Source organism: Lycorma delicatula, chromosome 1 (genome assembly GCF_047948215.1).
Source record: "Lycorma delicatula isolate Av1 chromosome 1, ASM4794821v1, whole genome shotgun sequence".
NCBI classification, from domain to species: Eukaryota; Metazoa; Arthropoda; class Insecta; order Hemiptera; family Fulgoridae; genus Lycorma; species Lycorma delicatula.
The window spans coordinates 160,398,396-160,412,727 of record NC_134455.1 but is presented as its reverse complement, the minus strand read 5'-3'; the positions used below and the strand labels follow the sequence as shown (position 1 = coordinate 160,412,727).

General features: G+C 31.2%; 1 protein-coding gene across 1 annotated transcript in view; it reads left to right on the top strand.

Annotated features, from left to right (window-relative positions):
• Cand1 (Cullin-associated and neddylation-dissociated 1) overlaps positions 1-14,332 on the top strand; it is a 118,280-nt gene that overhangs the window by 14,832 nt on the left and 89,116 nt on the right. The window contains exons 5-6 of the mRNA XM_075365910.1: positions 6,216-6,359; positions 8,598-8,760. Coding sequence (XP_075222025.1) covers positions 6,216-6,359; positions 8,598-8,760 — 307 coding nt within the window. The remainder of the gene's footprint in view (positions 1-6,215; positions 6,360-8,597; positions 8,761-14,332) is intronic.

The window sequence follows — 14,332 nt, the reverse complement described above, 5'->3', positions numbered from 1 at the left end:
ATTTTTATTTTATTTGTACCAAATTAGTTGTCATTCAAAGGGCCTTCAAATGAGGTTATTGTCTCATTTCAAAAAAAGTTTTCAACCCTTAAAAATTTAGAAAACATTTAAGGGCAAAATTTTGTGTTGGTAATTTAAAAAATTATTTTCACAGTGTTAATTCACAAATTATGATTATTTCAAATTGTTTAAGAAGTAATATCATGTAATTCAATAGTTATTTTTGTTGAACTAAAATTTAAAAAAAGTACTACCCCAATTGGTTTTTTGCACCTACCGAGCAAAGGGGTGGGAGGATTTTAATCTTCTTTTCACCAAAATTAATTAATTTTTTTGGATTGTTAAATAATGTAATTAAATGTTACCATCACCATTTAAGATTTTTGAGTTGGGGTAGGTGTAGCGGAGTAGCCGCAAGTGGAAGTGGCTTCCACTTCTTTAAAAAGTAATTTCAAAAAGTTCTCCCCGAGAATGGTATACATGCCTGTAAACAAAAATACGATGGGACTTTAATAATAAATGTGGTAACTTTTCAAATGATCACCTGGTATTGGTCTATGTATAAAACTTTTTGACTTGAAAATCTATAAAACTACTCGATTAATTTCATTTTAAAATTTAGATATGCTTTAATATTATACCTGAAATTGTGCAAGTGAAACTTTGATGAAAGTTGGTTAAGTTGTTTCTTGAGTTACAACCAATTTAAGGTTGAAAAAAATTTGAGGTTATGTTGATGATGTAGTGGTGTATTTTTCATATTTGCTTATGCAGTGAGTCACAATGGTGAGTAAGTTGAAACTTGATGCTTATGTGTACGGTCTGCTGGTTAATTGACCGTATTTGGTGTGTAAATCAGTGCATTTCTGACTGCAAAATAGCATAGCATTCTGACTGAAAATAGGGCTTCAGAAACAAAAGGTTTGTCTTTGTAAAACTGTGCAACAGTTTTACTTCTATCTTGTAATAAGGATAAAATCAAAACCTAAACCAACGATTGTTAACCAATGAATCATGAAACCTTGCCAATGGTGAGGGGGCTTGAGTGCTCAGTGATACAGAGTAGCTGGACCGAAGGTGCATCGTATCAGAGAGGTATCTGTTGAAAGCCAGACTAAGGAATGATTCCTGAAAGAGGGAAGCAGCTCTTTCAGTAGTTATTAAGGGTGAGAGGAGGAGTTAAACAGCCGTATCAGCATCACTCAATTCTCTTGAATATTGTGCAGCTGAAAGGAATGGAAAACTGCAGCTGTTTTTTCTCCAAAAAAATGTAGCTCTCTGCATTTTCATACAACAAAGATGGAGGCACCTTCCTTGGTAAAATAATCCAGAGGTAAACTAGTCCCCCGTTTGGATCTCCGGGTGGGGACTACTAAGGAAGGGGTCACCAGAAAACTAAAAAATAACATTCTATAAGTTGGAGTGTGGAATGATAGAAGTCTAAAAAAGGTTGGTTGGTAGGTTAAAAAATTTAAAGAATGCAATGGATAGGATAAATGTACATGTAGTAGGAATTAGTGAGGTTCAGTGGAAAGAGGAAACGACTTTTGGTCCGGAGATTTTAGAATAATTAACTCAGCTTCAAATAATGGGCAGGCAGGAGTAGGTTTCATAATGAACAAGAAGATAGGGAAGAGAGTTTTCAAACTCTCTTAAAGAAGATAAGGAAGATAGATAAGAAGATAGGGAAGTATTTCAAAATGCATAGAATCTTGTAATAAGGATAAAATCGAAACCGAAACCAACGAATGTTAACGTCTATATGCCTACAAGCACCCATGTTGATGATGATGAGGTAGTGTGTATATGAAGAAATTGACAAAGCAATTAAACCCATAAAAAGAGATGAAGATTTAATAATAGTTGGAGATTGGAATGCAAGCATTGGAAAAGGCAAGGAAAGAAATATAGTGGATGAATGCAGGCTGGACAAAAGGAATGAAAGAGGGGACCAACTTAAACAGTTTTGCACAAAGTATAATTTAATAATTGCCAACACACAATTTAAAAATCATAATAGAATAATATACACATGGAAAAAGCCAGGCAATACTGCAAGGTATCAGATAGATTATATCACGGTTAAGCAAAGATTTAGAAATCAACTCGTCAACTGCAAAACTTACCCAGGAGCAGATATTGATAGCGACCATAATTTAGTGAAAATTAAATGTAGATTGGGGTTTAAAAACCTGAAGAAAGGTTGTCAGATGAATCGGTGGAATTTCGAGAAACTTGATGAAGAAGAGGTAAAGATTTTTGAGGAGGACATCGCTAGAGGTCTTAGTAAAAAAGATAAGATAGAAAATGTAGAAGAAGAATGGGAGAATGTTAAAAAGGAAATTTTTAAATCAGTAGAAGCAAACTTAGGCAGAACAAAGAGAACTGGTAGAATACCTTGGATTTTAGACGATATATTGCTACTGATGGATGAACATAAAAAATATAAGAATGCTAGTGATGAAGAAAGTAAAAGGAACTATAGACAATTAAGAAATACTATAAACAGGAAGTGCAAACTAGCAAAAGAAGAGTGGATAAAGAAAAGTGTTCAGAAGTGTAAAGAGAAATGAACATTGGTAAAATAGACGGAGAATTCAGGAAAGTTAAGGAAAATTTTGGGTTACATAAATTTAAATCTAATAATGTGTTAAACAAAGATGGTACACCGATTTATATTCGAAAGGTAAAGTCGATAGGTGGGTGGAATATATTGAGGTGTTATATGGAGGAAATAAATTAGATAATGGTGTTATAGAAGAAGAAGAAGAAGTCAAAGAGGATGAAATGGGAGAAACAATACTGAGATCTGAATTTAAGAGAGAATTAAAAGATTTGAATGGCAGAAAGGCTCCTGGAATAGACAAAATACCAGTAGAATTACTGCGCAGTGCAGGTGAGGAATTGATTGATAGATTATATAAACTGGTGTGTAATATTTATGAAAAAGGGGAAGTTCCGTCAGACTTCAAAAAGAGTGTTATAGTCATGATACCAAAGAAAGTAGGAGCAGATAAATGTGAAAAATAGCTTAACTAGTTATGCATCAAAAATCTTAACTAAAATTCTCTAAAGAAGAATTGAAAGGAGAGTGGAAGAAGTGTTAGGAGAAGACCAATTTGGTTTCAGAAAAAGTATACAGACAAGGGAAGCAATTTTAGGCCACAGATTAATAGTAGAAGGAAGATTAAAGAAAACCAAATCAACATACTTGGCATTTATAGACCAAGAAAAGGCATTCAGTAATATAGAGTGGTATAAAATGATCAGCATTATAAAAAAATTAGGGTTCACATACAGAGATAGAAGAACGATTGCTAATATTTACAGGAACCAAACAGCAAGAGTAATAATTGAAGAACATAAGAAAGAAGCCATAATAAGAAAGGAAGTCAGACAAGGATGTTCCCTATCACAGTTACTTTTTAATCTACATAGAACTAGCAGTTAATGATGTTAAAGAACAATTTAGATCCGGAGTAACAGTACAGGGTGAAAACATAAAAATGCTATGATTTGCTGATGTGCTGATGATATAATAATTCCAGCTTGGGGTAAAAAGGATTTAGGAGAAACAATGAATGGCATGGATGAAGTCCTACGCAAGAACTACTGCATGAACAAAACTAAAGAACAATAAACAAGAACAAAATGAAAGTAATGAATTGTAGTAGAAATAATGAAGATGGACTGCTGAATGTGATGATAGGAAGAGAAAAGATTATGGAGGTAGAAGAATTTTGTTATTTGGAAGGTAGAATTACTGAAGATGGATGAATCAGGATCAATATAAAATGCCAAATAGCACAGGTGAAATGAGGTTTTAGTCAGAAATATAATTTGTTTACATCAAAAATTAATTTAAATGTCAGGAAAAGATTTTTGAAAGTATATGTTTGGAGCATCGCTTTATAACAAATTGAAACTTGGACGATCGGAGTACCTGAGAAGAAAAGATTAGAAGGTTTTGAAATGTGTTGCTATGGGAGAATGTTAAAAATCACGTGGCTGGATAAAGTGACAAATGAAGAGGTGTTGCGGCAAATCAATGAAGAAAGAAGCATTTGGAAAAATATAGTTAAAAGAAGAGACAGACTTATAGGCCACATATTATGCCATTCTGGAATAGTCGCTTTAATATTAGAGGGTCAGGTAGAAGGAAAAAATTGTGCAGGCAGGCAACGTTTGGAATATGTAAAATAAATTGTTAGGGATGTAGGATGTAGGGGGTATACTAAAATGAAAAAAACTAGCACTAGATAGGGAATCTTGGAGAGCTGCATCAAACCAGTCAAATGACTGAAGACAAAAAAAAAGTTGTACGTATTTATTTACCACTTCTCTTCATTTCTAATATTTTCATTCTTTTACTTGTTTATTAATGAGTGTTAATTTTACTTAAAAAGATGCTGTTCATATTTTAATGTTGTTTTTTAAAGCGATTTAAAACACCCAGTATGTAATGGTTTTTTTAGAAATTTTTATAGTTGTTTTTATACTCTGTTATTTATTTTGAATCTGTATTCTGTTTTGTAACTAATTGATTTTTATATAATCTTGTCAATTTTATATCACCTAATTGTAATATAATTTGTATTTAATGTCTTTTGTTTAAGGGTTAATGAGATTTTTAGCTATACATATTTTCCAAACTGTTATGGTTTTTTTTTTATTGTAAATATTATATTTTTATTGTGAGAAAATAAATTTATTAAATCTTTGTTTAATTCATTTTTTTCATAGTTTTTTTTTTTCTTTGTTAGTGGTTAAGATATCTGAGTAGTAGAGTACAGACTTCCTAATCCAAAATTGCTGATTTGAATGGGGCTTAGATCTGTTGAGACTTATGAGTTATACTCAGTTGTAATTAAACAAGTAACTCAGCTGTAATTAAATGAGTTACCTCATCTTCACTGATAGGAAATTTTAAAGAATTTGAGCTTGATGCTATCTACAGTACACCTGTGTGTACCTTTGGCTGTGAAATGAGGTAGCTCTTCTTGACTCATCTTTTCATCATTCTGTGGAAAGGGTGGAACCTTTGTTTTAGGAGATAGCTCTTTTTTTTTAAAGAGGTGGAGGAACTCCATTTACAGGCGCCTGGGCAGTGTTTGGGCTCCCTAACAGGTTCCGCAAGGTATTAAATGTGTATCAGTTCCTGTGCACTACTGACTAATCCTCCACCCCTGGCCACCCACCTTTCTTGATATAGCTGTTGTGCATTAGTTCATGAAGGGAGGAATATGCCTCACACATTCAGACACCACAATCAACAGACGTGGACCTCATACCCGCTAGATACCAAACTTTAGACTAAATCTCACCACACACTCCACAACATCCAATCTTTACTCAGAAAACATACCTCACACTGTACACTCCACATCAAAGCCAGTCTCATAAACAAACACCTCACAGACATTCAAACATTATAGTATACTTACCTCATGGGTCACCATCGGACATGGGAGCAGAGTGCCCACGACCTCATTGCACCCAGGCAATCTCCACACATATGGGGAACCCTAGACTCAGCCGCATGCCTGTGCTCCCGCACCCTCCAACAACCCCTTCTTCTATTCCTGCGAGACTCCTCTCCTCCCAGACATACAGCTCCTCCATGTTTTAGGGGATAGCTAGCCAACCAAAATCCTTTAATCAATTAATTTATTGCTTGGGGATAAAATCTATTAGTCATGACAGCAGACCTTATATAATTATCAAAGGAGACTTTGTATACATATATGTGTTCTGATTGCTTTTTGGGTTATTTCTTAGAACTTTTATAATTGCCCATAATCAGCGAGCTGCAGATTCATGAATGTACTGAATTAAATAGTCACAGCAGAAATATTAAATTAAAAAAATTATATTCAAATAATTGCAGATGTAAATTTAAATTATTAATCTACAAAGTAAAATGGTAAAAATAAATAATTAGTGTTTTAGATTTGTACATAGATTGTTATAATTTTATATTTTGTGTAAGAGCTGAAATTTAATCATATACGCTTAAAAACTCTCAGGATTATCATGTAAAAGTATTAGTATAAAGATGAATGGTATGAATTAATGTAATTTAGTTTCTGGTCTTGTGTACCTTCAAAAAGTTACACTGATAGATTTTAGCCGTAATAGTAATAGGTATAAAGGAAGTATTTTTAATGCTTTTTATTATTATTAAAAACTATAACTGCTTTGTTATTTATTTTCAGAACTATAGTAGCATTGAGTCATTTAGTGATGTCTTGTAATCAGGCTCTATATACTAAATTGATTGATTTCTTACTGGATGGCCTGGCACAAAATTCTGCCACCTGTACTACTCGTACTTATATACAATGCATTGCTGCTATCTGGTAAGTTAATAAACATAAATATTGGACTTGCTTAACATCTTTATATATTTCTGTACACCATAAATACATAGATTTTAGGTGATGAAAATCTCATATCTTTCTCACTCTCACATACATACATACATTCATTTTATATTACATAATGTTATATTACTAAAAAAAAGGTGGGCCTATGGCCTGCCATGAAAATTTTACATGATTTTCTTAAATGTTTTTGCCAACTGTAACTAAATAGTGTTCATGAATTTAGCGTACTAACAACAAAAAGCTTCAAAATAATGAACATTTTTAGTTGTTCCTTGAGTTGTAATTTTTTTACACAGCTGTAACCCGAATGTTTTCCTTTTTTATCCCCAATATACAAATATAATTTTAGATAAATCATTTGTATAAAGAAGTATAAATTGTCTGCTGTGTGCAGCCACCTAGTGTACACATGATCCGCTCTGTGCCAATAGCAGATAAAATAAAAATGTGTGCACATACATCAAAAAAACAAACCCACCCACCAACCTTTTTTATGGGAAAGATATTATCTTTTAATAAAATAAAATATAATTTTGTTATAATTATTTGTATCATTTGCTGATAAGCTAACAATTTATCAGCAATACAATGTACAGAATTTATACTTACATTATTTACTGTTTACAATTTATAGAGTTTACATATTATAAAGTATCCTGACAAGAATGATTTGTTAGTTACTTTCCTTGAAAAAGATTGCCAGCTCCAACCCTGTACACTTGAACATTATTAACAAGCATTACATTGTTTGTCATGTGTTCCTGCCATTGATGGTAGTGATTTGACTAACAACTAGTTAATTATCAATAAACATGAAACGAAAGCAAAAACATTGCCGTTATAGTATGCAGCTTATGTCTTCACGAAGTTATATGTATACCATGCATTTTTACAGCTGGTTATTTCCAAATGTTAAATATATTTACCCTATGGTTCTGTAATTTGTTATTCCATCTTTATTCTTCATTTCCTGGCAAAGCCAAAAATTATCTTTCTTAACAATGGTGTTAACTCAATTTCAAACTGTTTTTTTTTTTCTTTTTTACAGTACATACTTTTTTCTAATTTCTATATAATATGCTACATGTAGGTGATTGGAAATTTATAATTTTTGTTTTTGAGAGAGATTGATGCCTATTCAAGTCTGGACAAGTGTGTAAGAGGTAAAAACAATGAAAAAAATTATTTGCTGCTTGTATTTGGATCCCATAGTGGTTACTTTGCATGAAGATAAACAAGAACAAAATGAAAGTAATGAAATGCAGTAAAAATAATGTAGATGGACCACTAAATCTAATAATAGGAAGAGAAAAGATTATGGATGTAGAAGAATTTTGTTATTTGAGAAATTGAGTTACTAAAGATGGACGAAGCAGGAGTGATATAAAATGCCAAATAGCACAGGCAAATGAGCTTTCAGTCAGAAATATAATTTGCTTACATCAAAAATTAATTTAAACGTCAGGAAAACATTTTTGAAAGTATATGTTTGGAGCATAGCTTTATGTGGAAGTGAAACTTGGACAATTAGAGTACCTGAGAAGAAAAAAATTAGAAGCTTTTGAAATGTGGTTCTATAGGAGAATGTTAAAAATCAGATAGGTGGATACAGTGACAAATTGATGAAGAAACAAGCTTTGGAAAAATATAGTTAAAAGAAGAGACACTTTTAGGCCATATATTAAAGCATCCTGGAATAGTTGCTTTGATATTGGAGGGACAGGTAAATAGGAAACGTTGTGCAGGCAGGCAACGTTTGGATTATGAACCCCCCAAATGTAAGGGATATGACAAATTGTTAGGGATGTAGGATCTAGGGAGTATACCGAAATGAAACTACTGGCACTAGATAGGGAATATTAAACCGCTGTATCAAACCAGTCAAATGACTGGACAAAAAAAAAGTGGTTACTTAGAAGGTATTGTTCTTGGACAAGAATTTTTAGGGTTGCCTACTTATGCCTCTTACTAGTCCCAATCTGAACAGATGACCCACATACAGTAGATGTATGGTGGTACATTTGTCTTAACTTTTCAGCTTTCAATTCTGCTTTTTTTATGGGAAATACTGTATGGTAAAAGGTTAATAAATTCAGTAATAGAATCCCAATGCAGTATCAGCTTTTCACAGTTGCAAATATTCATTCCATTTGGTTTAAAGAAATGTACATACAATATCTTATGTTCTAATATTTTTATTTTTAACACTAGTCGTCAAGCTGGACATCGGTTTGGTGAGCATATTGAACGTGTAATGCCACTGCTTGTCAAATACAGTAGTCAAGATGATGATGAACTAAGAGAATATTGCTTACAAGCATGTGAGGCTTTTGTACAGCGTTGCCCTAAGGAAATAACTCCACATATACAAGTGGTGAGTTCATCTTATTGTCATTAGTTTTATTTTAATATTGATATGAATATTTGTTCATTCATTTAATGTTTGTTTTTGTTTAAAAAGCCACTTCACAATGAATTCAAAATCTGTGAGGTTGGCGATTTTTAATGAACATACTGTTTCATAAATGAAATGTAAGAATTCCATTTTATTAATTTTTTTATTGATTAAAAATACCCTGTTAGGTATTTTTTACTTTAAAATAATTTTACTTAAAACCTAATGTGTGATATTATTGTAATATTTAAAATAGTTTATGGGCAGTCGTAACCAGTAAGGGATCAAAAAAATAGTTTTTTTGAATTTCTTCTCACTTTATTTTTCAATATTTTCCGAGTCATTTGATATAATATTCATAACTGCATGTTAACAAATAAATCTTTTATGATTTTAAAAAAAAATTGTGTTAGCTGTTTTGCAAACAACACTCAAATTCTAGCAAATTTATCAGTAAAAACTGTTCTTACTCACAAAACTTCTCTCCCAGTATCTGTTTTTTAAGCTATAAATCCAGTATTTCAAAGTTTATCTCATGAATGTTTGTTGAAAAAATGTCTCCATGGCAAATGCAGAAATCTGAGTCTCAAACACATAATTTGTAAATGATTGCAAAAAAAATTATTGTGGGAAAGGAAACGTTTTAGTTTGGAGTATATGAAGCAGTATCAACATTTAATAATTGAAACATTAACAAGTGTGAAGATCTGCTGTAGCATCTTGGAATCAATCACATTCTTAATAGTGTAAAAATGTTAAAAAAAGATTGAAGATCGGAGTGGGTAACTGAGGTGGATAAAACAATTCAAGAAATACAGAAAAAAGACAAGACAGACAAGCAGAAATAAAAAGCTGAAGCTAGAAGATTATGAAGCTAACACTGATGACTCAAATTATGGAGTGGGCAATTTTAAAAAAGGTAACTTAAAAAACTCATTTGTATAATTTTTAAATCCTGCTTTCCAAAAAAATCATATTTTTATATAAATATAAATATGTTTATATATTTTTCTACATTATCTTAAGAACCGCTAAAGATAACAACTTGAATTTTTTTGTCATTATTCTACATGTGTATATTTTTTAGTTGATCTAGAATTAAGAAAATATGTGAACAATTAACTGTTAAAAAATAACAATTCCTAAAAAATTGAACAAAATCTTTTTATTATAATTATTAATTTATATTTCATTAGAGAAGTGGTTTATAGTTATAATTCTAGATGCGTCTAATGTACTTAGATTACCAAGCTTCTAGACAATATTTGAAGCCTGTAGCATTAATAGTTCTGGAGGGGTCAATCCATTTGAAGTGACCCAAGGGTGGTTGCTTGAGTAATTAAAAAAAAATTGAAACTTAACCACTTGTTTCCTCAGAACCTTAAAACAATTTTTTTAAATTTTTTATTTAAGCAGTTATGGCCATTTTTGTTACGGTGTGCACACCTATTTTTGTGATTGTAAGGGTTTACAGAAAAAATCATAACTAACAAACTATTGATCCTGGAAGACTGAAACGAAAAGCAGTTTATTCATATTTTCTCAAGGTAAAAGATTGGTCCAGCAGTTTATTTACCTATCTGTCTTCTTTCTATGAGAAAATTACTAATAAAATTGAATGTGAAAAACTGTGAAATTTCACTATTGGTAATTTTCTTCAAGAGGCAGGGATGGGATAACAGTTTGAATATTTTTATATGTAGGTATGTGTTAGTAGTTTTACTATAAATAATATTAATGGCGACATACTTACCCTTAAATATTCATGAATTTTTAAAACTAATTTTTAAAAAAAATTTTTAATTTTGGCTTCAGATAACTCTGATGGGGCAGGTGATAAAAATCTCAAATTTGCACAACTTATTACAGTGTTTTTGTAGATTTTATGGCAAATAAAAAAGTTTCTTGTGTATTGTACTAATAGAAGTTATATAACCTCTCAAAAATCATAGAAAACTTGTTAAAAGCGATACCATTTTGAATCATTAAATAAGTGCTCCAAGGGGGTTTCTTGTCTTCTTAGTACTTTAATATTTTTATAACTTCTACTCTAGTTAAAATAGACTTGTTTGAACCATTCAACTGCAGTGTTCATGTTATAACAGATGCTTGAAGTGATTTCCAGTCGACAGGAAAATTCATGTTACAACATTCTCATTTATGCTTGTTGCATCATTTAGCTTTGCAGTTACAGACAGATCAGTCTGACATTAGTCAGTAACCTGTTCAGATTTTTACCGAGTGTCTCAAATTTCATCCGGTGTTTATTAAATAAATAAGTTTCTCTTAATAATGTTATATTTACAAATTTTAAAATCAGTTAAATTTTTACATTATTTTCAAGTAATTTCACATAAAACAATGGAAGAACAATGTTCCATAGGATTTATGTGAATGAAGAGTGTCATAAAACATCTGCGTTCATCAATCAGCCATCAGCATTAAAATTTAAAATAATTAAGCTGTCTGAAAAATTAGGAAAAATTTTGAATTGTTTTGAATCAAAAGTATCTGAAAATGAAAATCCAGCTCTATCTTTTTCACATGAATATGATGATCTTATTTTAAAACCGACAGAAAATTGTGTTCTTGCTTCTAAAGAAGCGGGGGTTAAAATTATCTGTTTACTTCTCCAATGTTGGACCAGATCTAAAATAGTAACAGAGTTCAATGTGTCAGAGCCTTTGGTTAGACTTACTAGAGAATTAGTTAATGAGCAAGACATTCTACCGGAGTTCAGTAAAAGACATGAAACAGGAATTAGTAACAATACAATTAAAAAATTTGTGTTATTTTATGAAGATGACAATAATAGGCTGTGTCCTGGTAAAAAGTATTGAGTTAGCATGTATGTCGATGGTGTCAAAGTGCATAAGCAAAAGCAGCTTCTGATAAACTTAAATGAATTGTATGTCTCCTTTAAAAGTGAAAACCCTGAGGAAAAATTTAGAAGATCAAAGTTTTGCAAACTCCGTCCAAAATGGTGTATCTTGGCTGGTGCATCTGGGACTCATACAGTATGTGTCTGTCCCCACCACCAGAACATCAAACTCATGATTGATGATCCCAAACTTAGTATTGTTTATAAGGACTTAATAGACATCTTTGTGACAAGGATAACTACAGCTGTATGATGAATTTGTGCACTAAATGTCCAGGTAAGAAGGCAGTGTTTGGCATACTCAACTTTTCTGAAGAGTATGATGTGTTGCCAGATTCAATAATGTACAAACAGTGGATAACAACTGATAGGGCACTTGATAACAACTGATAGTTGTTATCAGTGATAACAACTGATGATTACTGTTCTTCAGACCAAAGATGAGTTTTTCGAATCATTAGTGTAAAAATTGGAAAAGCTGAAACTCACCATTTCATGTCAAAATCTCAAGCCCAGTTTTTCACAAAGAAGTGTTTGTATTTTAAGTGATCACTTGAAGCACAATACAGCAACATCTTATTGCTTTCAAAAACTTTTAACAAGGAAGTACATCAGAACATTAAAAAACTCATCTATTTTACTGATGGTGCTTCAAGTCAATATAAAAATAAAAAGAATTTTGCTAATTTGTGCAGTCACAAAAAAGACTTCGACCTTGAAGCCGAATGCTACTTCTTTGGATCATTCCATCGGAAAAACGTCTGTGATGGTGTGGGAGGTGGCAAAGGCAAGCCTGCAAAGGTCATTAAACATCAGATACTAAATGTTGATGAAATGTATTCATTTTGTAATCACAAGCTGGAAAATGTCAAGTATCTTTTTATAAAATCAGATGAGATAGCTAAGATTTCAGAAACTTAATAAATCATTTGACTGCTGTGAAAGAGTTGTTTGATACTAGAAGCTACCACAAGTATGTTCCAGTATCAGAAGGCATTGTAAGATGTTACGTTACTTTAGACTCCAAGAAGTATGAAGACCATCCTGTGTCAAGTATTGTACCACTTTCACTTAGGAAAAAGACTATTGCTTGTGCATATGACGATCAGTGGTGGATAGGAGAAGTGACAGATATTAGCCTCGAAAATGATATGTGCAGAGATTCATTTTTTCCACCTAGCTGGACTACATACATCATTTCTAAAGTCTCAAGAAGGCAAAGTGTGGGTACCGAACTGCTAAGTCCCGAGAAAGTTGATCTCATTTGAATGAACTAAGAACAGTGACGGTTATAAAAATATTAACTGCCAAGAAGACTTGAAACCTTCTTGGAGCTCTTATGTAGTGAGTCAAAATGGTATCGCTTTTAACAAGTTTTTCATCACTTTTAAGAGATTATAACTTTTTATTAGTAAAAAACACAAGATTTGCCATAAACTAACTACAAAAACACTGTAAGTTGTGCAAATTTGAGATTATCACCTGCCCCATCAGAGTTATTTGAAGCCAAAATATGAATTTAAAAAAAAATTAGTTTTCAAAAATTCATAAAAATTTAACGGTATGTCACCATTAATATTATTTATGGTAAAACTGCTAACATATAATACCTACATATAAAAAAATAATTCAAACTGCATATGGCATCCCTGCCTCTTGAAAAAAATTCCAAATGTGAAATTTCACCTTTTTTCATGTTCAATTTTATTGGTAATTTTCTCATAGAAAGAAGAGATAAATCAGTGGAGCAATCTTTTACCTTGAGAAAATATGATTAAATTACGTTTTGTTTATGATTTTTTCCGTAAAGACCTTACAATAACAAAAACAGTTATGCACACTGTAACAAAATTGGTCACCACAGGTAAATTGCTTAAATAAAGAATTTAAAAAAAAAATAATTTTAAGGTTCTGAAATATGTAGGAAACAAGTGGGTAAGTTTCAATTTTTTTTGAATTGGTCAAGCAACCAGCTTATGTTTTTTTGGGACAATTCAAATGGATTGATCGAAAGATATGGGTCTATAAGAATGGGTCTTCAATATAACTAAAATTAACATGCAAAGGATAGATGGTTGTGACTGCCCCTAATTTAATTACAGAATTTGATTTTCATGGTAGTAAAAATCAGATTTAGAATATAGAAGATAGAAAAATAAAGGGAAAATACCGAATTTTTTTTCTGTATTTTTTCTGTTTTCTTACATTAAATTTTCCCATTCAATTCAGAAAATTGAGTCGTGAATTAAAATGAAAAAATCTGAAGTGGGACCACATGACTTCCTTGTATGCTTATCAAATTACATATACACATCTTTTTAAATTAAATTTATATAAAATTTTATTTCATTAATAACGTTTGATATTTCATCATATTTTTTTTTTAATGGTTTTATTGATAAATTATTTTATATTATTATTTTATTATTATTAATTAATTATTTTATTATATTTTATGATAAATTATTATCATAAAATTTGTATTACTATTCAGAGGTTAATAATTATTAATAAATCAATACCTATAAATTAAAAAAAAATATTTTTTTTAAAAAGAGTTAAAGTTTGATTCGAACTGATATGACTTTTCCTCTTGATCCAACTGTTTAATTAATTAAAATCCTATTTGGCTGTAACTCTGGAACCAATGAAAATATCACTTATGATATG